The sequence below is a fragment of the Manis pentadactyla genome, unplaced genomic scaffold (genome assembly GCF_030020395.1).
Source record: "Manis pentadactyla isolate mManPen7 unplaced genomic scaffold, mManPen7.hap1 scaffold_524, whole genome shotgun sequence".
NCBI lineage: Eukaryota > Metazoa > Chordata > Mammalia > Pholidota > Manidae > Manis > Manis pentadactyla.
The window spans coordinates 31797-57190 of record NW_026644911.1 but is presented as its reverse complement, the minus strand read 5'-3'; the positions used below and the strand labels follow the sequence as shown (position 1 = coordinate 57190).

The window sequence follows — 25394 nt, the reverse complement described above, 5'->3', positions numbered from 1 at the left end:
GTTTAGTCAGGATGGTCATTTTGACAATATTAATTCTTCCTATCCATGAACACAGGATAGATTTTCATTTATTTGCATCTTTTAAAACTTCTCTCATGAGTTTCTTACAGTTTTCAGAGTATAGATCTTTGACTTCCTTCATTAGGTTTATTCCTAGGTATTTTATTCTTTTTGATGCAATTATAAATGGGTTTTTCTGATTTCTGTTTTCCTGATTTCTCTTTCTGCTAGTTCATTCTTAGTATGTAGGAATTCAAAAGATTTCTGTGCATTAATTTTGTATCCCACAACTTTGCTGAATCCACTTATCAGTTCTAAAAAAGTTTTTGGTGGAGTCTTTAGGGTTTAATATATCTATTTATGTATATCATGTCATCTGCTAATAATGACAGTTTAACTTCTTCCTTATCAATTTGGGTGCCTTTTATTTCTTTGTGTTGTCTGATTGCCATGACTAGGACCTCCACTACTATGTTGAATAAAAGTGGTGATAGTGGACATCCTTGTCTTGTCCCTGGTCTTAGAGGAAAAGCTTTCAGTTTTTCGCCATTGAATATGATGTAAGCTGAGGATTTGTTGTATATGGCCTTTATTATGTTGAGGTACAAACCCTCTGTGCCCGTTTTGTTGAGAGCTTTTATCATGAACAGATGCTGAATTTTGTCGAATGCTTTTTCAGCATCTATTGAGATGATCATGTGGTTTTTATCCTTCTTTTGTTAATGTGGTTTTTTGAATATTATACCATCCTTTCATCCCTGGAATAAATCCCACTTGGTTGTGATGGATGATCCTTTTGATGTATTTTTGAATTCTCTTTGCTAGTATTTTGTTGAGGATTTTTGCATCGATGTTCATCATGGATATTAGTCTATAATTTTCCTTTTTTGTAGTGTCTTTGCCTGGTTTTGGTATTAGAGTGATGTTGGCCTCATAGAATGAATTTGGAAACATTTCATCCTCTTCTACTTTTTGGAATACTTTAAAAAATATGGGAATTAGCTCTTTTTCAAATGTGTGATAGAATCAGCTGTGAAGCCATCTGGTCCTGGACTTCTGTTTGTTGGGAGCTTTTTTATTACCAGTTTGATTTCATTGCTGGTGACTGGTATTTTCAGATTTTCTGTTGCTTCCTGGGTCAGTCTTGGGAGGTTGTATTTTTCTAGAAATTTTTCCATCTCTTCTAGATTGTCCAATTTATTGGCATATAATTTTTCATAGTATTCTCTAATAAGTCTTGTATTTTTGTCATATCTGTTGTGACTATTTCTTCTTTGTTTCTAATTTTATTTGTGTACTCTCTTTTTTCCTGATAAATCTTGCTAGGGGTGTTCTTATTTTGTTTATTTTCTCAAAGAACCAGCCCTCAGTTTCATTAATTTTTTCTGTTGTTTTATTCGTCTCTATATTATCTATTCCTGCTCTCATCTTTATTATGTCCCTCCTTCTACTAACTTTGAGTTTCATTTGTTCTTTATCTAGTTTCTTTAATTGTCAATTTAGACTGTTTATTTGGGATTGTTCTTGCTCCTTGAAGTAAGCCTGTATCACTATGTACTTTCCTCTAAGAATGGGCTTTGCAGCATCCCACAAATATTGGACTGCTGTATTTTTGTCTCCATTTGTCTCTTTGTATTGCTTGACTTCTGTTTTAATTTGTTCATTATTTATTATTTAGAATAATATTTATTATTATTATTTACACTTATTATTTAGAAGCATGTTTAGCCTCCATGTGTTTATAGGCTTTTTTGTTTTCTTTGTGTAATTTTTTTCTAGTTTCATACCATTGTGGTCTTAGAAGCTGCTTGATACAATTTTAATCTTTTTAAATTTATTGAGGCTCTTTTTGTGGCCCAGTATGTGATCTATTCTGGAGAACATTCCATGTACACACTTGGGAAAAATGTGTATCGTGCTGCGTTTGGGTGGAGTGTTTTGTAGATATCTGTTGAGTCCATCTGATCCAATATATTATTCAGTGCCTCTGATTATTTATTTTCTGTCTGATTGATCTGTCTATTGATGTGAGTTGTGTGCTAAAGTCTCCTACAGTGAATGTGCTGTAATCTATTTCCCCCTTTATTTCTGTTAGTATTTGTTTTACATAATTAGGTGCTCCTATGTTGGATGCATAGATATTTATAATGGTTATATCGTCTTGTTGGACTGACCTCTTCATCATTATGGGATGTCCTTCTTTGTCTTTTGTTACTTTCTTTGTTTTGAAATCTATTTGTCTGACATAAGTACTCCTACTCCTGCTTTCTTCTCCCTGTACTTTGCATGGATGAAATACATTCTTCCATCCCTTCACTTTTAGTCCGTGTATGTCTTTGGGTCTGAATTGAGTCTCCTGTAGGCAGCATATAGATGGGTCTCATTTACTTTTCATTCTACCACACTATGTCTTCTGATTGGTGCATTTAGTCCATCTACATTTAAGGTAATTATTGATAGGTGTGCACTTTTGCCATTTTATTAACTGTTTTCTGTTTCTTTTTATAGCTCCTCTCTATTCCTTTCTTACACTTTTCTCTCGTTATTTGATGGTTTTCTTTAGTATTGTGGTTGGGTTTCTCTTTTTAAATTTTTCATGTATCTATTATTAGCTTTAGATTTGTGGCTACCAAAGGTTCAAGGATAGCTCTTGACTATATAACAGTCTGGATCAAGTTGCTGATTGCTGAATTTCAAACACAATCTAAAAGTATTGTTCTTCCTCCTACAAACTTTATGTAACAGATGTCACGATCTACATTTTTTGTGTATTCCTTGATTAATTTTATGGATAGTTGGTTTTGCTACTTTTGTTTTAATTTCATTCTTGCTTGGTAGTTAATTGGTCTCCTACCTTTACTGTGGGTTTATGTTCACTAGTTCCTATTAGCTCTAGGAAGATTTCCATCTACATCAGTCCTTTAGCATATCCAGTAATGCTGGGTTAGTTGTTATAAATTCTTTGAGCCTTCGTTTATCTGGAAATAGTTTAAACCCCACTTCAAATGTGAATGGCAATCTTTCTGGGTAGAGAATTCTTGGTTGAAAGTCCTTCTGTTTCAGTACATTAGATACTTCATGCCATTCCCTTTTGGCCTGTAAAGTTTCTACTGAGAAGTCTGCTGATAGCCTGATGGGGTTTCCCTTTTAAGTAATCTTTTGTCTCTCTCTGGCTGCTTTCAATACTCTCTCCCTATCCTTAATCTTTGCCATTTTAATTATTACATGTCTTGGTGCTGTCTTCCTGATTAGGGGCTTTCTGCACTTTTCATGACCTGAATGTCTATTTCCTTCCCCAGAGTGGGGACGTTTTCAACAATTATTTCCTCAAAGAAACTCTCTGTCTTTTTGTCTCTCTCATCTCCTTCTGGCACCCTTATTACATGAATACTGTTTCATTTGCATTGGTGACCCAGCTGTCTTAATCATTCTTTCATTACTACATTCTTTCCTTATCTTTTCTCTCTGTTCCTCAGCTTTGTTGTTTTCCTGATCTCTAATTTCCATCTCTTTGATTGTCTCTTCTACTTGTAGCAATGTATTACTCATTCCGTCCATTGTATGTTTCATTTCAGTTACTGTATTCTTCAGCTCTTGTAGCTCTTTGTTGAAGTCCTCCCTGAGATCTTTACTACATTTCTGCAGATCAGTGAGCACATTTATGACTTTTACTTTGAAATCTTTATCAAGGAGACTGGTGATCTCCAATTCATTTAGCCCTCTTTCTGGTGTCTTATCCTGTAGTTTTGTTTGGAACATAGTCCCCTGTCTCCTCATTTTGTCAGGTTTTCTGTGTTTCTTCCTTTGCATTAGATGGATCTGCTATGCTTCCTGGTCTAGAGAGTAATGGCCTTATGAAGAAGGTGTCCTGTGGTGCCCAGAAGCTCAGGACTCTTTCCTCTCAGGTGCCTGGTTCTCCTCTGCTGTGAAGCCCCAGCTGCTGTTGGTGGGCAGAGGGCAGGGTGGCCTTTCTGTCAGCGGACAGTGGTTTATCTCTGCCTGCTGAGGCCGGTGGTTTGCCTCAGGCAGCCCTTTGTGATCACAGCAGTGGCTTCTGCTGGGATCACTGTGAATGGAGCCCTTGGGATGGGCAGGACAGTTGTACAGCGAGTTGCACACTGGCAGGGTACACTGGGTCCAGGCAGTGGCAAGTTGCCAGGTTGTGGAACATGCCGGCTCTCAGCAGTGGCGGTGAGCTGCCCGATGGAAGAGCATGCAGACCCATGGAGGCAGTGGGTCATGAGGTGGAAGGGCATGCCGGGTTTGCAGAGGTGGCACGATGTGCATGGTGGGAGGGCGCGCTGACATGCACATGACTGGCTGTAGCTCGTTGCATGGTGGGAGACTGCACTGGTGGTGGAGACAGCTAGTCACACCGCTTTGGCTCTCAGCTGCTTCAGCAAGTGGCACAAGCACCCTCTAAGAGCAACGAGGTGCACCGCACCAGCCTTGGCTACCTGTGGGGAAGAAGGAACTCTCTGAGCTGGCTCCTGCAGGGGCCTCCCCATTTGGGCTGAAACAGGTGGTAAAAGGTGGGAGAGTCCTCCTCTGCCCACCAGGTAGCAAAGTCCAATGCTGCTCGGACGAATGGGCTGACACACAGGCAGTGTGCAAGGAAGTGTCTCAGGGATGAGCTGCCAGTGAGGGGGATGGAGACCCTGGGGCTCTCAAGAGTGCTCGCCCTGTTGCGCTGAGGGAGGGTTGTAGACGACAGTCTAAGTTTTCCTGCAGACATAGTTCCATCCAATCCTTAACCCCCTCTGACTCCCCTCCCACTGCTGGCAAGTCTTTCAAATGGCTGCCTCTGTATTGGCTCTCAGCGAGACCAGTGGAGTGTGCCTGTCCTTCACCGGCAGCTGGTGAATCAACCTCCCAGACTGTTCCAACTCTCCCTGGTATCCAGTCCCGCTAATAACTAGAACCCTGTGCAATGTGGACTCGTGTTCCTGGAGCAGATCAACAGCACCAGGTGAGCAGAGTTCCTGGGCTCCTATCCCCACCCTGCTCCATTCTTCATCCTCCTGCCTGTGGGCTGGGATTGGGGAAGGGCTTGGGCCCATTCAATCACGTCTCTACTGTACACTTTTCTGTGTGGTCTTTTCTTCTCCCCCAGGTGTAGGTGTTCTGTTCTGCAGTCTTCAGGTCATTGTGAGGTTTAATTGTATTTGCTGTAGTTGCTTCCTTGGTGTATCTGTGGAAGGTTTCCATCTTGCCTTCCTACTCTGCCATCTTGATCCTCTCCAATACGCATGAATTCATTTTGCTATGAGTTTCTGAAGGTGAGGCTGTCTTGATGTATCTGCCTTCTGCTGTAAATCCCAGCTAAGAGTCTGGGAATCACGTACTTACCCTCAAATAAGTTAGTATATGTTCCCTTAGAAGTGTCATCTTTGACCAGTGCACACTTTGAAGACACCTACACATCAGACTTTGATCTTTGTGTTTGTTAAAGTAAATGCTATACAGACCCCACCCATCCAAAACAAGCCACTCTTGAAGGACCAATGATTGAGATACAGTGAGGGTATATCTGGTTCATGAACCCTGTAAGTTTTATGACAGGCTCTGATTCACAAGTTTCTCAATTTCTGTTATCTGTGGTTGGCAACTTGTGTACCATGAATTGGCTGTTTCCTACTCTGGAAGGGGGAGATAAGGATTGATCCATAGGTTCACACTATGTATTATTACACACACATGATTTAACATCCAGTGTCAAAGTCAAACCTCATCCTTCTGTGTGCATGTTCCTTCAAGAGGTTTCTGGAACATTTGACTCAGGGAATCTTGGAATTGTGCAGTAACAAAACTGTCAAATCTTGGAGCGATATAGTCCACGGTTAAGAACCTCAGAATCTCAGATTCTCAGAACCTTAGACTCAGAGAATGTGAAACACTGGTGCTTGCAACTCTTGTTCCTGAGAATTTTAGCATCAGAGGTTCCCTTGCACATATCTTTGGGAGCTGCATTCCCAGGCCCTCCAGTGGCAAACATCTGTTCTCCAAGCTGCATGTCCCCTCTGAGAAAGCGTCAAGGGAGGAGCAGAGGGGCTGGAGCCAGCTGGAGTTCTGCCACTGAGGCTCGTCTCCATGGGAAGATGGAGTGGCTAGCAGGTGTTTTCCCTGCCTGGAGGGAGAGCAGAGGGAAGAGAGAAAAAGGAAGAATCCCCATAGCCTCAAACTTACACCTGGGAAGGAGAAAGCAGGCGTCCATCAAGTCCTTGCCAAAGGTGCTGAGCGAAGTCCCATTCCGGCCACCAATGCCTGGGTCATACTTGTCCAGTCAGGACACTCTCAGCTTTGGAGTCTGGAAGCGCCAACCACCCAACCCAGCAAAGGGACAGTGTTGGGATAGAGACGGGAACAGGAGCCCTGGGTTCTGGCCTGGTCCCTGCCACGCACTCTTGGGCCTTCTTGAGCCTCTCACTGGCCTCAGTTTTTCACCTGCTTCCTTCCCCACAGGAATTTTGTGAAGGTCAATACATAGCCCAGTGCTGAAGAGTTTTAAAGGCTATTGAGGCTGCAGGGATGGGAGGATGAGAGTGATGTTTCTGGGTAGCTCATTTTCCACCACCCTCAGCTCCGCACCCAGAGTCCCTAGAGTTACACACTCACACACAGACACACACACATTCTTCTCACAAATACAACAGCAAATAGCATCCTAAGGAATATAGGAAAAAAACAACACCTAATAAATGATTTTAGCAAGGTTATTTAACAACAAAATTTTCTTCTATATACTAGCAATGAGCCCTAGGAAATCAAAATTTAAAAGAATACCATTTATAAACACTCAAAAATGAAATACTTAGATAGAAATCTAACAATGTATGCACAAAATGCTGATGAACTAAATCAAATAATTTCTAAAAAAAAATCAAATAAATTCTAAGTAGAATACTATGTTCATGGATTGGAAGATTTAGCACAGTAAAGGAGCCAACTCTCCCCAAATTGATATATAGGTTTAACATGCTTGCTATAAAAATTTCAGCAAGATTTTTTCTGAGTGTGAATTTAGAATATTAGAAAGTTTGTATGAAAAGTCAAAGGAAGAGCTAAAATGATTTTGAAGAAGAATAAAGTATGAGCATCACTCTTTCCAATGTGTTCCCTTGTGATTCAGCTAACATTCTGCTTAGAGAAAAGTTGTACCCTTACATTTTCATATAGGAGGAAAAGAAACCATGAAAATTCATGTACTAAGTATAGATATGTTAGAGCTATGAAAAGAACAACACAGAAAATCCAATGAAGTGTAAGGAAAGAGACAAAAAAATATAAATGCAGAAATCAGTGGAAAGAATGTTTAAGTTATAGTGAAGAGTATGAATTCAGTGGTCTATTGTCATCTTCTCTACGCTACAGATTCTCTTAATTTCAAAACAATTATGGATTTACAACATGTTGCAAAAAAAAAACAAACACATTGAGAGTTCCTGTGCATCCTTTAGTCTCCTCCAATGGTAACAGCTTGCATAGCTATACTTCAATATCAAAAGCCAGGAAATCAACATTGGTACAACCAACAGAGCTCCTTCAGAGTTCACTGCTTTGCATGCACATGCGTGTGTGTGTGTGTGTGTGTGTGTGCAATTTTATCACACTCAAGGTAACGATCTCTCACATATCAAACACATAACTTTGTGCAGAATATATAAAAACTGTGAAAACTCAATATAAGAAAACAAACCAATTTAAAAAGTGGGCTAAGGATTTGGACAAGAACTTTACTAAAAGAGATAAATAGATGACAAACAAGTTCATGAATCAATGCTCAACATGATAGCCATTAGCAAAATGCAAATTAAAACCCAATAAGACATCAAACATTCCTATTAGAATGACTGAAATAAAAAATATAAATGATACCTACTGATTGCATAGATGTAGAGCAATTGGAATTCTTACCTTTGCTAATGGAAATGTAAAACTGTAGTTACTCTAGAAAACAGTGGCAGTTTCATACAAAGTTAAATATATGTTTAACTGGATGACCCAGAATCACATTTCTAGGTGTTTATTCTCAAGGAATAAAAATTGTGTTCACATATAGAGGGCAAGTACCTCAACATACTAAAGGCCATGTATGACAAACCCACAGCCAACATTATACTTAACAGCTAGAAGCTGAAAGCTTTCCCTTTAAGATTGGGAACAGGACAAGGATGTTCACTCTCCCCACTTTTATTCAACATAGTACTGGAGGTCCTAGCTATGGTAATCAGACAACACAAAGAAATAAAAGGCATCCAGATTGGTAAAGAAGAAGTCAAACTGTCCCTGTTTGCAGATGACATGATATTGTACATAAAAAGCCCTAAAGAATCCACTCCAAAACTACTAGATCTAATATCTGAATTCAGCAAAGTTGTGGGATACAAAATTAATAAACAGAAATCTGTTGCATTCCTACACATTAACGATGAACTAGCAGAAAGAGAAATCAGGAAAACAATTCCACTCACAGTTGCATCAAAAAGAATAAAATACCTAGGAATAAACCTAACCAAGGAAGTGAAAGACCTATACCCTGAAAACTACAAGACACTCTTAAGAGAAATTAAAGAGGACACTAACAAATGGAAACTCATCCCATGCTCTTGGCTAGGAAGAATTAACATTGTCAAAATGGCCATCCTGCCTAAAGCAATCTACAGATTCAATGCAATACCTATCAAAATACTGACAGCATTCGTGAATAAACTAGAACAAATAGTTCTAAAATTCATATGGAACCACAAAAGACCACGAATAGCCAAAGCAATCCTGACAAGGAACAATAAAGCAAGGGGGAATTACACTCCCTGACTTCAAGCTCTACTACAAAGCCACAGTATTCAAGACAATTTGGTACTGACACAAGAACAGACCCATACACCAGTGGAACAGAATAGAGAGCCCAGATATAAACCCAAGCATATATGGTCAATTAATATACGATAAAGGAGCCATGGATATACAATGGGGAAATGACAGCCTCTTCAACAGCTGGTGTTGGCAAAACTGGACAGCTACATGCAAGAGAATGGAACTGGATTATTGTCTAACCCCATACACAAAAGTAAGTTCAAAATGTATCAAAGACCTGAATGTAAGTTATGAAACCATAAAACTCTTAGAAAAAAATATAGACAAAAGTCTCTTGGACATAAACATGAACAACTTCTTCATAAATGTATCTCCCCGGGCAAGGGAAACAAAAGCTAAAATGAACAAGTGGGACTATATAAAACTGAAAAGCTTCTGTACAGCAAAGGACACCATTAGTAGAACAAAAAGGTACCCTACAGTATGGGAGAATATATTCATAAATGACATATCTGATAAGGGATTGACATCCAAATTATATAAAGAGCTCACACACCTCAACAAACAAAAAGAAAAGAAGCCAATTAAAAAATAGGCAGAGGAGTTGAACAGACACTTCTCCGAAGAAGAAATTCAGATGGCCAACAGGCACATGAAAAGATGCTCCACATCACTAATCATCAGAGAAATGCAAATTAAAACCACAGTGAGATATCACCTCACACCAGTTAGGATGGCCAACATCCAAAAGACAAACAACAACAAATGTTGGCAAGGATGCGGAGAAAGGGGAACCCTCCTACACTGCTGGTAGGAATGTAAACTAGTTCAACCATTGTGGAAAGCAGTATGGAGGTTCCTCAAAAAACTAAAAATAGAAATACTGTTTGATTCAGGAATTCCACTCCTAGGAATTTACCCTAAGAATGCAGCAGCCCAGTTTGAAAAAGACAGATGCACCCCTATGTTTATTGCAGCACTATTTACAATAGCCAAGATATGGAAGCAACCTAAGTGTCCATTAGTTGATGAATGGATAAAGAAGATGTGGAACATATACACAATGGAATATTATTCAGCCATCAGAAGAAAACAAATCTACCATTTGCAACAACATGGATGGAGCTAGAGGGTATTATACGCAGTGAAATAAGCCAGGCAGAGAAAGACAAATACCACATGATTTCACTCATCTGTGGAGTATAAGAACAAAGCAAAAACTGAAGGAACAAAACAGCAGCAGAATCACAGAACCCAAGAATGGACTAACAGTTACTAAAGGGAAAGGGACTGGGGAGAATGGGTGGGAAGGGAGGGATGAGGAGAATAAGGGGCATTATGATTAGCACACATAATGTAGGGGGGTGCCATGGGGAAGGCAGTATAGCACAGAGAAGACAAATAGTGACTCTATAGCATTTTACTACGCTGATGAACAGTGACTGTAATGGGGTATGTGGTGGGGACTTGATAATGGGGGGAATTTAGTAACCACAATGTTGCTCATGTAACTGCATATTACTGAAACCAAACCAAACCAAAAAAAAAAAAACAAACCCAGGGAGTTAGGAGGTAAGATTCCTAACATACTCTTTGGTAATCAGACAATAACCCACTCAATCTTAAGGCAGGGCAAGCAGTCTTAACTGATAGGTCCCCACTGCTTGAGGGTAACCACTATCTTGGAGAGGAAACAATCAATAAATTCCTTGTGTTAAGTTTATCTTACAGAATTATCTAAAGGACTGACTGTGCATGAGGACATAGTGTCCTTCACTGGAGAGAGACATCATGATACCACAAGTCAAGGCTATGCCCAACATTCCCCCTCCACCCGTTGTCCCATTCTGGAAAGCCTTAAAAGACAGAATCCCCAGCCTTTCAGTGTGCCTCCTCTCTGAAGTGTGGCATAATTCTCCTTTAAGTGTGTACTTTTAAACAAAGCTTTCTCACTGCTCAAGTTACTGTGTTTTGTCTCTTTGGTATTTCATTTCTATTTCCAAGTCTTCACTCTGTCTCTACATTACTCCTGATGAGTAGAGAGGGGCTGCTGAGAGCTCAGATTTGGGCCTGCAAATTCCCGTCGCCATGGGTGACCCAGGCAGAACTGCAGCTGTGCAGTCTGCTCTTAGGAGCCTGCCTGAAAATACTCTTTCTTTGGGAAGTTCTCGGAACATAATCTCACTCCATCCTGTGTTCCATGGCTCCCCCAAATCCTGGAGTAGTAAGGGCTAGTCCTCATGCCATGCAGATCCAAGCAGACACAGGATGCCAGGTGACCCTGACCTCAGGAGTTGGCAAAGGAATGTGCCCTAGGCCAAGAAGGAGTTCAATGAACTTTCCCTCCTTTCCTCTGCATCTCCCTATTTTCAGCTGCCTTGAGGGCAGCTACCATTCTCTGTGTGGATAAAACTGCGATATTTCCAGAATCTCTTGCCTGGCCTTAGTGCATCTCCATATCAATACGTGTTTCCAAGGGGTGGAGAGAGTAGCCATCTCCATATCAATAGGTCATTACAGAGCAGAGCAAGGGGTGGTGAGAAACACGGGGAGAAGAAATGGACAACTACCTGTAAGCAATAAATGGGTTACTCCCACTTTATTTCTCCCTTTGACCGATTTCAGTTTCAAAGGTAATTTGCCCGTGGCTGGGAGAAAGATTTTCCCCTCCGGAGTTACACCTTGCTACTCTTGCTTCAATGAATTTCTTCCTTACCTTCTTTATCATCCAGAATCAAGATCCCTCTCCTGTCCAAGCTGAAGTTTCTCCTAGTGTTCTCTTAGTGTGCAGGGAGAGACCTCCCAGATGCAGCTGCCAGACAGCAATATAGATCCTAAAATATGAAATGCTAGAACCATTTCCATTGCACCAAATGATAATGTTGATGTTATAATAATAATCTCCACCTCAAAGGTTGTCATAACTCTGTCAATCATGATAGAATTAGACATTCAGAGTTGGGGGTGTCTCTGAGCACACAAAGCAGACACCACTTAGTGCTTTCTGTGCTTGCATAGCTGCAACAAAGACAGTGAGCAAGGAGAGTATGATTAGGGCCAGGGTGCAGGTGGGAGAATGGGACTCTGGACACTATGAGGCTGTGACTCCCACCCTCACCATGCTCACTGACTGAGAAAAGCATGAAGACACGCCTTTTCTTGAAGGACTGACACATCCAGAAAGTGCTCAGAGTGTCAAAACTGACAGGGATCATGGTGGACAGTGCTTGGGAAGGTGATAACATGTGTACCCTGTCACAGGGGAGGTGGAAATCAGTGGCTTGGGGACCTAGATAGGCCTCCCAGAAGCAAAGCTCACATTCTCTAGGACTGGAGTCCTTGGGGCCCTGAGATGAGGAAGGAACATGGGATGTGAGCAGAGCACTGAGGGGGCTGGAGTCTGGGGTCCCAAGGGCTGTTTCAAGCTGAGATGTATGAGCCAGGGTCTGAGGTGTGGCCCAGGACGCTCTCCTGAGGAAGGCTTGATGTCTTGAGATAGGGAGTGGGCTCTGGGAATGCTGGATATAGTCCATGGGCACCAGGTTCTTGAGGGGGGTCCTGAGAAGGGAGACTTGGCCTTGGGAAGGAGTGGGATCTTCCGAATGGGCTCCGGGTCACTGGGCACAGGAGAGAATCCTGAGGCAGAGGTCTGGCTCTAGGTCTGGGTGCTGAGATTTACAGCAGATGGCAGATAAGGAAGCCTCACCTTCAGAAACTCAGAGCAAAATGAGTTCATGCATACGTCGGGAGATATCAGTGCTCATCATATATGTGCACACACACAAACCACGTATGTGGCTGTGCCGTGACCACAGTTCTGGCATTTTCTGAAAGTGTTTTTCTCTCCCATCCATTTCATTAAGATGTTGGACTATGATCAGAGTGGCTTTATCTGGTGGGGGTGGGAGGGAGGCACAACTATGCCCATGCATCCAAAGTGTGCACAGTATGCTCAAGTGTGTAGGGACGCCGGGCCAGCTGCCTGCCAGGGCTCTGGAAAAAACCCTGAGATAAGAGCTGTTCACATTGCATACTAATATACTGAGTTTGTGTATTTCACTTGAGGAAGGGGGTCATTTTAAGCATCTGTCCTAAGGACCCTGGGGCTAAGGATAGCCACCCCCGCGGTTCTGTGTTCCCCTGCTTGCTAAGAGCTCTTGTGTCCCATGGGACCTCCGCTGGAGATTTAACCGTGCTGAACCTCAGCTCCGTCACCTGCAAAAGGGGTTTGAACCCTGTTCCCCATTCCATAGGTTTGTAAGAATTCGGTGAGGTGAGCGTTTAATGCTTTTAGCACAGAGCTGACACAGAGCATTTGCTCAAAAAATAGTATGTTATGTCCCTCTTGTTCACAGTATAGTGAGTTTCCTTCCTCGCATCCCACCTCCGAAGGGTCCATAGCACGATGCTCAGAGCCCACTGTGCTCCGCCCCTCGGCTCCGCCCCCGGTGCCCCGCCCTCCCCTTGCTCCTCCCACTAGCCCTGCCTCCCCAGCCCCGCCCCGGCTCAGCGAGGCTGGAAGCTCATGGTGTAGGTGCGCGGGATGGTGGCAAAGCCCACACATTTGGGGGAGACGTCGATGTCCCGGGGCGACTGCGGGGACTTGAAGCGGAAGTTCTGCATGATGGTGGTGAGGAAGAGAAAGAGCTCCATTCTGGCCAGGCCTTCTCCGAAACAGTTCCGCTTTCCTGAAGAGACGGGGGGAGGGGCGGCCGCGGCCTGTAATCCCTGCCGCCTCGCCCACGACCCACCCCGGCCGCATCACCCCGGGGAGGGGGGCCTGAGAAGCCTTCAGGGAGGTCTCTCCCGCTGTGAGCCTCAGTTTCCCTCGTCCGTGGGATGGGCGTGAGCCACACCACCAGGCTGGGGCAGTGGGAACCTTACATGACCCTTTCCTCAAGTACACACTCAAATATGGCTGCTGTGCTGTCGTCTCCTTTCCTACCAATCTGAAGATTTTAAGTGACTCGACTCTGGGTCCTGATTTCCCTCCTCTCTGAAAGGGGTGCCAGCGTCCCTTCCTCTTGTCTGGGCCCAGGTACTTGGTGGTCATGTGGACTGCAGCTGGTTGGCTCCAGGGCAGATTGTAAGAGGAACTTCCAGGCTGGAGGGGCCTGGGATGAAGGAGGCCGCTGCGGGTTCGGGGGTGGCTTGGCAGCAGGCAGTGGTCTCTTACCGATGGAGAAGGGCACGAAAGCATCACTCTTCTTAAACTGCCCCTTCTCATCCAGGAAGTGCTGGGGCTTGAAATCTTGGGGGTTGGAGAAGAACTTGGGGTCTCTCAGCACGGAGCCCAGCATAGGAAACACCTCGGTGCCCTGATGGGGAGGAGGTGAGGGGTTCATATGGAGGAGCGGTGTTGGGAGTGCTGACACCACACTGGGTGGGGTTGGAGGGGGAATTCTGTGTCCCAGGTGAGGAGAAAGGGGAGGCATGGGAATGGGGTCCTCTGAGGGAGAAGATGGATGTCCCTACGCAGGAGGTTTGGCAGGCATGGGGTTCGTGTCCCCTGAGAAGGGGAGTCTGAGGACATGGGCGCTGTGTCTCTAGGGACAGAAGGGCTGGGGGACATGCAGTTCATGTCTCCCAAGGAGTGGGTTCAGGGGTGATGGTGTTCATGTCCCCTGAGACAGGATGTTTGGGACACATGGGGTTCATGTCCCTCCAGGCAGGATGACTGGGGGACATGAGTCCGTGACCCTGGGGCAGGAGACAGGCGAAATGATATTCGTGTCTCCTGAGGCAGGGGGCTTGGCGAAATGGGGTTGATATTCCCTGAGGCAAGAGGTCTGGGGGAGACACGGGAGCAGGAGCTCTGAGTGGGAAGGTGGAGGGGGCAGGTGTTTGGGGAAGCCTTTGTCTGAGGGAGGGGGACCAGGGCTGGAGAGTCTGTAAGGGGAGAGGGATGCTGGGTCACAGCAAGTGGGTGGAGGTCCCTCTGGGCAGGTCGGCCCTGCACCTTAGGGAGGAGGAAGTCCCGAAACTTGGTGTCCTTGGTGACTCTGCGAGCCAGGCCCATGGGGATCATGTCTCCGAATCTTTGGATCTCGTGGATCACGGCGTCTGTGTAGGGCATCTCGGCCCGGTCCTCGAACTTGGCCTGACGGTTCTTGCCAATGACCCGGTCAATCTCTTCATGGACTTTGGCTGGGGGAGGAGGGAAAATGTGTTTAGGCATCTAGGGGTCTCAGGGCAGGGACGGTAGTCCAAATGTGTATAACGGGATTATGACATGCATGACATCTATGTGTGACATGGATGTGGACCACTCAACACAGACGTTGGCCATGTGCATTGTGGGTGCAGGTCCTGTTCACCTGGTCCTGCCAGAATCACAGGGGAGGCGTGAGGGAGGCGTCTCGGGGAACGATCGTGAGCCGGCTGTGGGCACCCAGTGGGCTCAGCACAGCAGCTGTTTACCAAGCACTTAAGGTATTTTCAATATTTTGAAGGCTAGAGAAACTGGGTATCAAAATATCACCTAGTCGCTGGATAGTGGGGCATGTTTGACGGTCCGGATATCGCGGACAGGTGAACACACTGCAGAAGGCCCAGGAATTTAGAGGTTTTATGTCCCCCTTTTCCTGCCCCTCCAACCTTACCCTCCACATCTGGGTGCTTCATGAGCAGCAAGAAGCCATATCGCAGGGTTGTGCTGACGGTCTCGGTGCCGGCAAAGAAAAGGTTCAGTGTGGTGAGCACCAGGTTCTTCAGGTTGAACTCTGCATTGGAATTCTTCCCCTCCTGCAGGGAGAGAGGGTGTCGGGCTGAGCCTCCTCTCCTCAGGGCTGTCAGGGCCCTTCAAGGGGAGGGAGAGGTTTCCGTTGACCCAAATCTCTTAGACGCAGACCGCCTTGGACAGAGGGAGCCTTCTTCTGCCTGCCTCGGCTGTGACTGTTCAGTGGTAGAAATATTAAGAAAGAGAGGGAAAGAGGGACACAGTGAGTGAGAAAGAGGGACAGGGACGGCATGACAGAATGAGGCAGAGAGACGTGAAGAATTTTAAGCTACAGCACCCTGTCCCTTCACTAGAAGTCTTGCCGCTTACTATGGAGAAATCCTTCCCCGGATCGTTTCACCTTGAACTTAGACTCTATAAAGCCCCAACTCCTTTCCTCACAGAAGGAAGACTGACGTCCAGAGGGTGGGGACCCTCCAACAGTAAACCCAGTTCACCTGACAGGTGTGTCTGATAGCGAGGAAATGAAAGGTAAGAGAGCACAGCAGCTAAAAGCACCAGCCTCAGAGTCCGAGAGAGCTGGGTTTGAGCTGGGGTGCCCTGCCTCCGCACTGTGTGGCCTCAGTCAGCCCACTGATACTCTCTGGGCCTCAGTCTGCTCATCTGTACAACTGGGGTCCTAATAGAGCCTCCTGCAAGAGCTGTGAGTGTGCAATAGGTGAATACGGCAAGGCACTAAAGGAGCGCCTGGTGCCGGGAAGTGTGCACAAGTGCTGCGCTTATGACTCCCACGTGCACGCCCCGCCCGGCGGGAGGGCTCAGGAGGTGGAACAGTGATGGTTAGCTACACTGGGGTTCGGCAGATTATGATGGTGTGTGTGGGGAGGGGGGCAATTTGAATAGACCCCTGCTGTTCTCCACCCACACCCGATTTCCATCTGCCTGGCTTGGGACCTCTGGGCCCTGGCCTCTGGGTGTACCTCCCGCATGCGGATGAGGAAGGAGTCGATGAAGTGCCGCGGGGAGTTGGGGTCCAGGGTGCGCTGGTTCTCCTCCACCTTCTTGATTATGAAGTCCTCCAGGCCCAGCAGTTCCTTGAATGCCTGATGCTGTGGTCCTGGCAGGTGGTTCATCACCGAGGAGAACATTTCGTAGAGCTGAGGGTGGGGAGAGAGGAGAGGAGACAATGAAGGGCAGTTTCAGTGGCCAGGACCCAGTGGGAGTGGGACCTGTCCAGGAGAAGAAAGACACTAAGATACATGCGCCTGTCAGGTGTTTAGGTATTTAGATGAGGCTAGGTGGGAATAGATCCCTAAATTTCCACAAGAGGTTACTGTGAGGGCCCCTGTCCGAGGATTGAGATGGATAGGGACACATACCACGGTTTCTGATGTTAGAGGAGGCTGGATGGGAGCAGCACATGGAGGTGTCCCTCTACTTGTGTTAGGTTGGGTAGGGCGACACCTATCTAAAGTGTCGAGCTATTCAGGTTGGACTGAAATGGGGGCACCACGTCTCTAGGTGTTTATACATTCAGATGGGCTCAGCTGGAGACTACTCTCCTGATATTTAGGGGATGTGGATTTGAGGGCATCTGTACAGGGTTCAAGTCCTAACGTGGGGCTGGTGTGCAGGGGCTCAAATGTTCGGGTGTTCTGATATTCACATGAGTGATAGGGTCACCTCTGTAGGTGTTTGGGTGGTTGGGAGACACATCCTAGGTGTTTGGGGAACCATCTGTCCAGGTGGGGGGATCTTGGTTGTGGTACCTGTCCAGATGAGGAGATCGTTAAGTGTGCTGGGTAGTGGGCATTTATCCGGATATTCCAGTGGGCTGGTTTGGGGCACCTGTGCGCTACCAGTGCCTGTGGTGGGCCGCGTTTAGCAGCACAAGGTTCTCAGGAGGTGGACTGAGGTGGTCACTTGTCTGGGAGTTAAGAAACTCAGATGGGAAGATGGACTATCTTAACAGGGAGTACGTGTAAGATGGGCGGGGCAGAGCCAGGTGGGTCGGGTTACCTGCCCTCTGGATGTCGCTGTGAACTGAAAGCTCCCCAGCATCATACGCAGCAGCGACAGGAACTCTTTGTCCTCGTAGTCAAAGCGGTCCCCGAAGACAATAGAACTGATGACGTTGGAGACAGTTCGGCTCAGGAAGAAGGTGGGATCGATGAAGGCGCCTGGGGAGGGCGGGCCGCAGAGGGACAGCGATCTGTGAGTCAGTCGGTGATCAGCCCAAAGTGCAGCCCCAGGGCCCAGAGCTGGGAGCCCGACCCCCAGCCACAAACCCGTCCCTTCCGGGGCCAGAACGCGCGTCCGCCCCTGCTGTTTCCCTCCTGGTGCCGCACAGTGCGGGGTCCCCGGCTCACCGCGCGTGCCCCGGAGGGCTTCGACGAGGAAGCCCGCCTCCTCCTGGATGCGCTCCTCGATGCCGCGCTTGCCCACGCCGAAGTCGCGCAGCGTGGTGATGGAGAAGCGCCGGAGCTGTTTAGCGCGCTCCCCGTTGCTGAACACCACGCCTGTGGGGGAGAGTAAGATGGGGAGGGGCCCCGAGGGGCGGGGGCAGAGGGAGGGGAGCTGGGCCGAGAGGGGGGAGCTGGAGAAGGTGGGTATAGTGCAAGGCGGGGGAAGGACAAAGAGAGAGGCAACCAGAGAAGCAACACCGAAGGAGAGAGAGGCCGTGTTGGGAGAAAAGAATCGGGAGAGAAGCAGGACATGCGCAGACAGACAAACACAGGGACCCTCGGGTAGACAGAGCTGGAGGCGGAGAGGGGGGAAAGTGAGCTACGTGCGGATCTGGGATTGGAATTAAAAAGGTGAAGGATTCTAAAACTGAGATGGCATGGATTGAAAAATAGGGAGAGAGAACACAGGGGTTGTGGAGATGAGAGACTGTTACCAGGAGATGGTGGCATGGGGATTAGGACGCAGAAATAATGTCAGATTCTAAAACGGGACGACAAGTGAAGGAGAAAAAGCTAAGACGGGCGCAAATGGACATAATGGCCCAGGGTTCCCAGGCAGAACTTGTAAGAGATTCAAAGATTCACCTAGTGAGAAAGAACAGGGACATGGGGCCGAGAACCAGCGAGAACTAGAGACACAGAGAGTCCAGTCAGGTTAGACAGGATGGGACAGACAAGGTGCAGCAAGGTGTGTGCCACAGCCCGGAACGGGCAGGGGTCAGGAGGGGATCGCTGGGCAAACCAGCCCTCAAACCTCCCTGACCAGAACCCCCACACCCTCACCCCAATCCCCCTCACCGTAGCCTTTGAAGAGCCAGTCAAACGTTGCCTGCTCGCCCCTCCCGCTGAATTCCTCAGCCTGGTCCACCAGCGCCTCCTTCACAGCCTCGTGTCCACACAGCACCACGATCCGCCGGGGCCCCAGGTGGACGGTGAACACCGGACCATAGCGCTCGCTGATCTGGTGGAGGTGGGTTGTGTGGTTACGGGGAGCAGCCCCTGCTGGGCACTGGCCTCTGCCCAGTCCGCAGGTACTGGATGCATTTCCCCCAGGTTTGACAGTCAAGGGACAGGCACCCCAGGAGCTGGTCTGTCCTGGCAGGGACCCTGCTGCTGAGCCTTCAGAACTCCCCTGTCCTAAGACTCTGGTCCACCCAAGTCCCTGCCACAAAGTCCCCACCACACTGAGCAGGCCCCCCGCCCCCCGCAGTGCACCCGTCTCCCCGCCTCCTGACACCTTCATGAGCGAGTTGTACATCTGCTCTGTGTTCAGCTGCAGGTAGTTCCCGATGAAGGGCAGTGGGGTGGGCCCGGGAGGCAGCTTCCCCCAGACCTTCCTCTGCCGCCAGGCGGACATCAAGACCAGGACGGTCAGGCAGGCAAGCAAAGCCACCAGAAGCAGCCCCGAGGCCAGCATGGTGGCACCGAGGGTGGCAGTGAGATGGTGATGGCTGGGATGGTTTGCCTTTATACCACCTGGGAGAGGACGGACTTTGGTCCAGATTATATAACTGTGTCATTTCCCCTTCTGACTACACCCCCAGCCGTGCTCCCTGCCTAGCTGAGGACACAGCGAGCAGGGCAGGAGGAGGGGACACCAGGGCAGATCAGCAAGGAGTGGCCCCAAGACTGACTCTGTGGCCCCTCGGGAGGGGGCTCCCAAGAGCTGTGGACGTGGAGGGGGGCAGTTGGCAAATTCCAGAACTGAGCATTTTAGAGGAATTGCAAGTGGGCGTTTCTGAACTTTGTATTGGGGTCTCACAGTGAGAAGGAACCCAAAAGTTGTATATTTCGGATCTTGAGAAATAAGAATCCAAAGGTCTAGATTTATGTGTATGGAATGATACAGGATGCGGATTTGGGGGTCTTTACTGAGGAAGGATGCAGGGGTCAGGGCCTCAGGAGGGAAGAGTCCAGGGACTGGGTCTGAGGGTCTCAGGTGAGGAAGTCCCCTTGGCCGTGATTGTGGTCACTGGGAGGAGAAGCACGTGGAGACTCATGAGTCAGCACTTGACCCCAGGTGTTGACATGCTTTTGTTTGGACACAGTGCTGCCTCTTGATGTCCAGAATCCTCTTCAAAACTTCAAAGCAAGGTCGGCATTCATGTTACAGAACTGCCCATCTCTGGTCGGGAAAGGGGTAGAAGTCCAGAGTCACATTTGAGAGGAACTTTCCACAGAACAGGAAAAGAATCTCAGGGTCTCAGTTGGGAGAGGGTCTGGGCAAGACTGGGGCATAGTAATGACAACCCCCAGTATGGTGTCAGAAATCCCAGCTATCTCAAGTGTCATCATTTGCAGAAAGCGCCACTGGTTTCCTACCCCGATCATTAGGAGAGCTTGCTATGGTGATTGTGCCATTTTGTTCATTATTGTTATTATTATTATTATTTCCCATTTATTTATGCATACTGAGAAAACAGAGAGTGGTAGGAGGTACACAGGACTCCTGTCTGTCCTGCTCTGTACCCGTATTCCCACTTTCTCTGGTGGTTTTCCCCACCAGCAGAAAGGGAGCATTTGGGAAGACAGTCATAATTGCGGGCACGTGAAGTTCCCTTCACGTGTGATTCCTGGCTTGTCAGGACTGCTGTTAGCGGGCACAGGGAGCTATAGCAGGAGAGCGCTGAGTAAACTGCAGTGTTGGCACAGAGATGGGCCCTGGGATTCTGACAGGGGAGCAGAGAAAAGTGAGTGGCCCTGCTGTTCTTCCTTGGTCAGTCTGGCAAGGTTGTATTTTTCTAGGGATGTGTCCATTTCTTCTAGGTTGTCCAATTTATTGGCATATAATTTTTCCACTGTTCTCTAATAATTCTTGTGTTTCTGTCATATCCATTGTGACTATTCCTTCTTTGTTTCTGATTCTGTTTATTTGTGTGCTCCCTGTTTTTTTTCTTGATAAGTCTGGGGGTTTATCTATTTTGTTTATCTTCTCAAAGAAGCAGCTCTTGGTTTCATTAATTTTTTCTATTGTTTTCTTCTTCTCTATATTATTTGTTCCTGCTCTGATCTTTATTATGTGCCTCTTCTACTAACTTTGGGTATCATTTGTTCTTTTTTGTAGTTTCTTTAACTGTCAATTTAGACTTATTATTGTTTGTGTTCCTTGAAGTAAGCCTGAATTGCCATGTACTTTCCTGTAAGAATGGCTTTTGCAGCATCTCACAAATATTGGACTGCTGGATTTTTGTTTTCATTTGTCTCTTTGTATTGCTTGATATCTGTTTTAATTTGTTCACTGATGCACTTGTTATTTAGAAGCACTTTAGCCTCCATGTCTTTGAAGGCTCTTTTGTTTTCTTTGTGTAATTTTTTTCTGGTTTCACCATTGCAGTCTGAGAAGCTGCTGGATACAATTTCAATCTTTCTTAATTTATTGAGACTCCTTTTGTGGCCTAGTGTGTGATCTATTCTGGAGAATGTTCCATGTACACTTGAGAAAAATGTGTATCTTGCTGCTTTTGGATGGAGTGTTTTGTAGATATCTGTTGAGTCCATCTGATCCAATGTATTGTTCAGTGCCTCTGATTATTTATTTTCTGTCTCATTGATCTGTCTATTGATGTGAGTAGTGTGTTAAAGTCTCCTACAATGAATGTGCTGTAATCTATTTCTCCCTTTAATTCTGTTAGTATTTGTTTTACATATGAGGTGCTCCTGTGCTGGATGCATAGATATTTATGACGGTTATATCATCTTGTTGGACTGACTTCTTTATCATTATGGAATGCCCTTCTTTGTCTCTTGTTACTTTCTTTGTTTTGAAATCTATTTGTCTGATATAAGTACTACTACTCCTGCTTTTTTCTCCCTATTCTTTGCATGAAACATCTTCTTTCATCCCTTCACTTTTAGTCCATGTATGTCTTTGGGTCTGAATTGAGTCTCCTGTAGGCAGCATATAGACAGAAAGGTCTTGTTTCCTTATCCATTCTACCATGATGTCTTTTGATTGGTACATTCTCCATTTACATTTAAAGTAATTACTGATAGGTTGTACTTATTGCCATTTTACTAACTGTTTTCTGTTTGTTTTTACAGCTCCTCTCTTTTCTTCCTCTCTTACACTCTTCTCTTGTTATTTGATGGTTTTCTTTAGTGTTGTGGTTGGGTTTCTCTTTTTAATTTTTTGTGTATCTATTATTAGCTTTAGATTTGTGGCTACCAAAGGTTCAAGGATAGCTCTTGACTATATAACAGTCTGGATCAAGTTGCTGATTGCTGAATTCCAAACACAATCTCAAAGTATTGTTCTTCCTCCTACAAACTTTATGTAATAGATGTCATAATCTACACTTTTTGTGTATCCCTTGATTAATTTTATGTATAGTTAGTTTTGCTACTTTTGCTTTAATTTCATTCTTGCTTGGTAGTTAATTGGTCTCCTACCTTTATTGTGGGTTTATGTTCACCAGTTCCTATTAGCTCTAGGAAGATTTCCATCTACATCAGTCCCTTTAGCATATCCAGTAATGCTGGGTTAGTTGTTATAAATTCTTTGAGCCTTCGTTTATCTGGAAATAGTTTAAACCCCACTTCAAATGTGAATGGCAATCTTCCTGGGTAGAGAATTCTTGGTTGAAAGTCCTTCTGTTTCAGTACATTAGATATTTCATGCCATTCCCTTTTGGCCTGTAAAGTTTCTGCTGAGAAGTCTGCTGATAGCCTGATGGGGTTTCCCTTTTAAGTAATCTTTTGTCTCTCTCTGGCTGCTTTCAATACTCTCTCCCTATCCTTAATCTTTGCCATTTTAATTATTACATGTCTTGGTGCTGTCTTCCTGATGTTCCCTTTGTGAGGGGCTCTCTGTGCTTTCCATGACCCGAGTGTCTATTTCCTTCCCCAGACTGGGGAAGTTTTCAACAATTATTTCCTAAGCGGTTTTCTGTCTTGTCTCTCTCTTCTCCTTCTGGCACCCTTATTACGTGAATACTGTTTCATTTGCATTGGTCACACAGCTCTCTTATCATTTTTTCATTCCTACAGATCTTTTTTTTCTCTCTGTTCCTCAGCTTGGTTGTGTTCCTGATCTCTAATTTCCATCTCTTTGTCTCTTCTACTTGTAGCAATGTATTACTCATTCCGTCCATTGTATGTTTCATTTCAGTTACTGTATTCTTCAGCTCTTGTAGCTCTTTGTTGAAGTCCTCCCTGAGATCTTTACTACATTTCTGCAGATCAGTGAGCACATTTATGACTTTTACTTTGAAATCTTTATCAAGGAGACTGGTGATCTCCAATTCATTTAGCCCTCTTTCTGGTGTCTTACCCTGTAGTTTTGTTTGGAACATAGTCCCCTGTCTCCTCATTTTGTCAGGTTTTCTGTGTTTCTTCCTTTGCATTAGATGGATCTGCTATGCTTCCTGGTCTAGAGAGTAATGGCCTTATGAAGAAGGTGTCCTGTGGTGCCCAGAAGCTCAGGACTCTTTCCTCTCAGGTGCCTGGTTCTCCTCTGCTGTGAAGCCCCAGCTGCTGTTGGTGGGCAGAGGGCAGGGTGGCCTTTCTGTCAGCCGACAGTGGTTTATCTCTGCCTGCTGAGGCCGGTGGTTTGCCTCAGGCAGCCCTTTGTGATCACAGCAGTGGCTTCTGCTGGGATCACTGTGAATGGAGCCCTTGGGATGGGTAGGGCTACTGGGTTAACAGGGTGGGCAGGACAGTTGTACAGTGAGTTGCACACTGGCAGAGTACACCGGTTCCAGGCAGTGGCAAGTTGCCAGACTGTGGAGCATGCCAGCTCTCGGCAGTGGCGGTGAGCTGTGCGATGGAAGAGCACGCAGACCCATGGAGGCAGTGGGTCATGAGGTGGAAGGGCATGCTGGGTTTGCAGAGGTGGCACAATGTGCATGGTGGGAGGGCGCGCTGACATGCATGTGACTGGTGGTAGTTCATTGCATGGTGGGAGGCTGCACTGGTGGTGGAGTCAACTAATCACACCGCTTTGGCTCTCAGCTTCTGCACCCAGCCTGCCAATCACCAGAATCCATTACAGTGTGGACCCATGTTCCTGGAGCAGATGCCCAGCGCCAGGTGAGCAGAGTTCCTGGGCTCTTATCCCCACCCTGCTCCATTCCTCATCCTCCCGCCTGTGGGCTGGGGTGGGGGAAGAGCTTGGGTCCCTCTTAGTCCAGGGTGAGGAAATCCCTGGACAAAATTCCTCTAAAAACCAAAATCAGTCACAGGAAGAAATAAAGTTTAAAATCCATTTATTGCTTACAAAACTGCAGTCCATCCCATCTCTCCTGCTCCAGCAGAAGCCAAACCCGGCCCTCCCCCTCACCTCTGAGGTACAGATAAGCCCTCCTTGACCAGGTAATTACCCATTGATATGGAGATGAAGTTCTTTCCACCCCTGAGGATATGTAAATGCACTAAAGCCATACTTCTTTCCACCTCTGAACGTCTGTTGATATGCAGATATACTAAAGCCAGGTGAGATATTCCTGGAAATACTACAATTTGTCTCACAGGCAGCCCCTCCAGAAATCTCGCCTTACAATTTACTCGTTCTCCCTCTTCCAACCAATCTAGTAACATATAATAGCAACAGCAATAAAATCTTGATAATCCTCAAGCCAGAGTATTCAGCCTATGAAGATTCAGTAAATGTACTTTACAGCACAATCTCTCACTAAGCACAAAATATGTTTCTACACTTGTTTACTCATTCCTAACAACCATGCTAGATTGCTCACAAAACTTTGACCAAACATTAGACGAAGTCAAGCCTCTGTTTCAGCAATTTTTCTTGAAAACAACAACACAATCATGTTAATTCTCAAGCCAGAGGATTCTGCTAGGTTCAAAGTCCCATGCAGATTAAGTCCAAAGCTCGTCCAGTCCAGCCATCATGCCGCAGCTGCAGCCAGGGGGCGCATCCAGGACACAAGGACTGGAGAAGCAAGTAACGGTGATTGTGGGGGGCCCACTTTCCTGTTACTCCAGGAATACACATGAGGCCAGCTTCTAGGCCTTTTCCCCAAGGTGCCAGAAGAGCCAGCCGGTCTATGTGTTGAAATGTCCAGGGCCACATCCATTTTACTCCTAATTGCTGTGCCCATCCTTGCAACGCATATCCAATAAAGTGGGTGCCTTGATCGCTCTCAATCACCAGCAACCAGCCATAGGCTGCAAATAATGACTCTCTAGGCCCCTCTTGGTGGTTTGCTGATCTGCACAACATGCAGGGCACTCCTTCTGGGCTTCGCTGACTTTTTCAAAGGTCAATCAATGGCAAGCCCCACCGACAGGCCCACATTGTCTTTTGCCCCGCATGCAACAAACGCTGGTGTAGCCATTGGGCCACATCACAGGCAGACTTTCCTTCTAGCCAGTACACCTGGGTCAATGCTTCTGCTTCATCATTCCCTGGGGATGCCAAAGGCAAATGGCCAGTCACATGATATACGGTAGGTGTCTGTGCCATACTGAGACAGGGA

General features: G+C 46.2%; 1 protein-coding gene across 1 annotated transcript; it reads right to left on the bottom strand.

The window, feature by feature from the left end:
* Positions 1-13128: 13128 nt before the first annotated feature.
* Positions 13129-19416, bottom strand: LOC118918042 (cytochrome P450 2A13-like). The gene is made up of 9 exons (XM_057496802.1): positions 19196-19416; positions 18757-18919; positions 17863-18012; positions 17513-17673; positions 16474-16650; positions 15417-15558; positions 14774-14961; positions 13991-14132; positions 13129-13502 (listed from the first exon to the last, which is right to left on the bottom strand). The coding sequence occupies exons 1-9, from the start codon at positions 19373-19375 to the stop codon at positions 13321-13323; spliced, it is 1485 nt and encodes a 494-aa protein (XP_057352785.1). The 5' UTR covers positions 19376-19416; the 3' UTR covers positions 13129-13320.
* Between the last annotated feature and the right edge of the window lie 5978 nt (positions 19417-25394).

Excerpts from the sequence above, each read along its gene's own strand:
- LOC118918042 (XM_057496802.1), bottom strand. The coding sequence starts at position 19,375 with ATGCTGGCCTCGGGGCTGCTTCTGGTGGCTTTGCTTGCCTGCCTGACC. Across the intron at positions 15,559-16,473 it reads TCCTCATCCGCATGCGGGAG|GAGGGGAAGAATTCCAATGC; the intron begins GTACACCCAGAG and ends CTCTCCCTGCAG. Across the intron at positions 14,133-14,773 it reads GGGACTTCCTCCTCCCTAAG|GGCACCGAGGTGTTTCCTAT; the intron begins GTGCAGGGCCGA and ends CCTCCCCATCAG.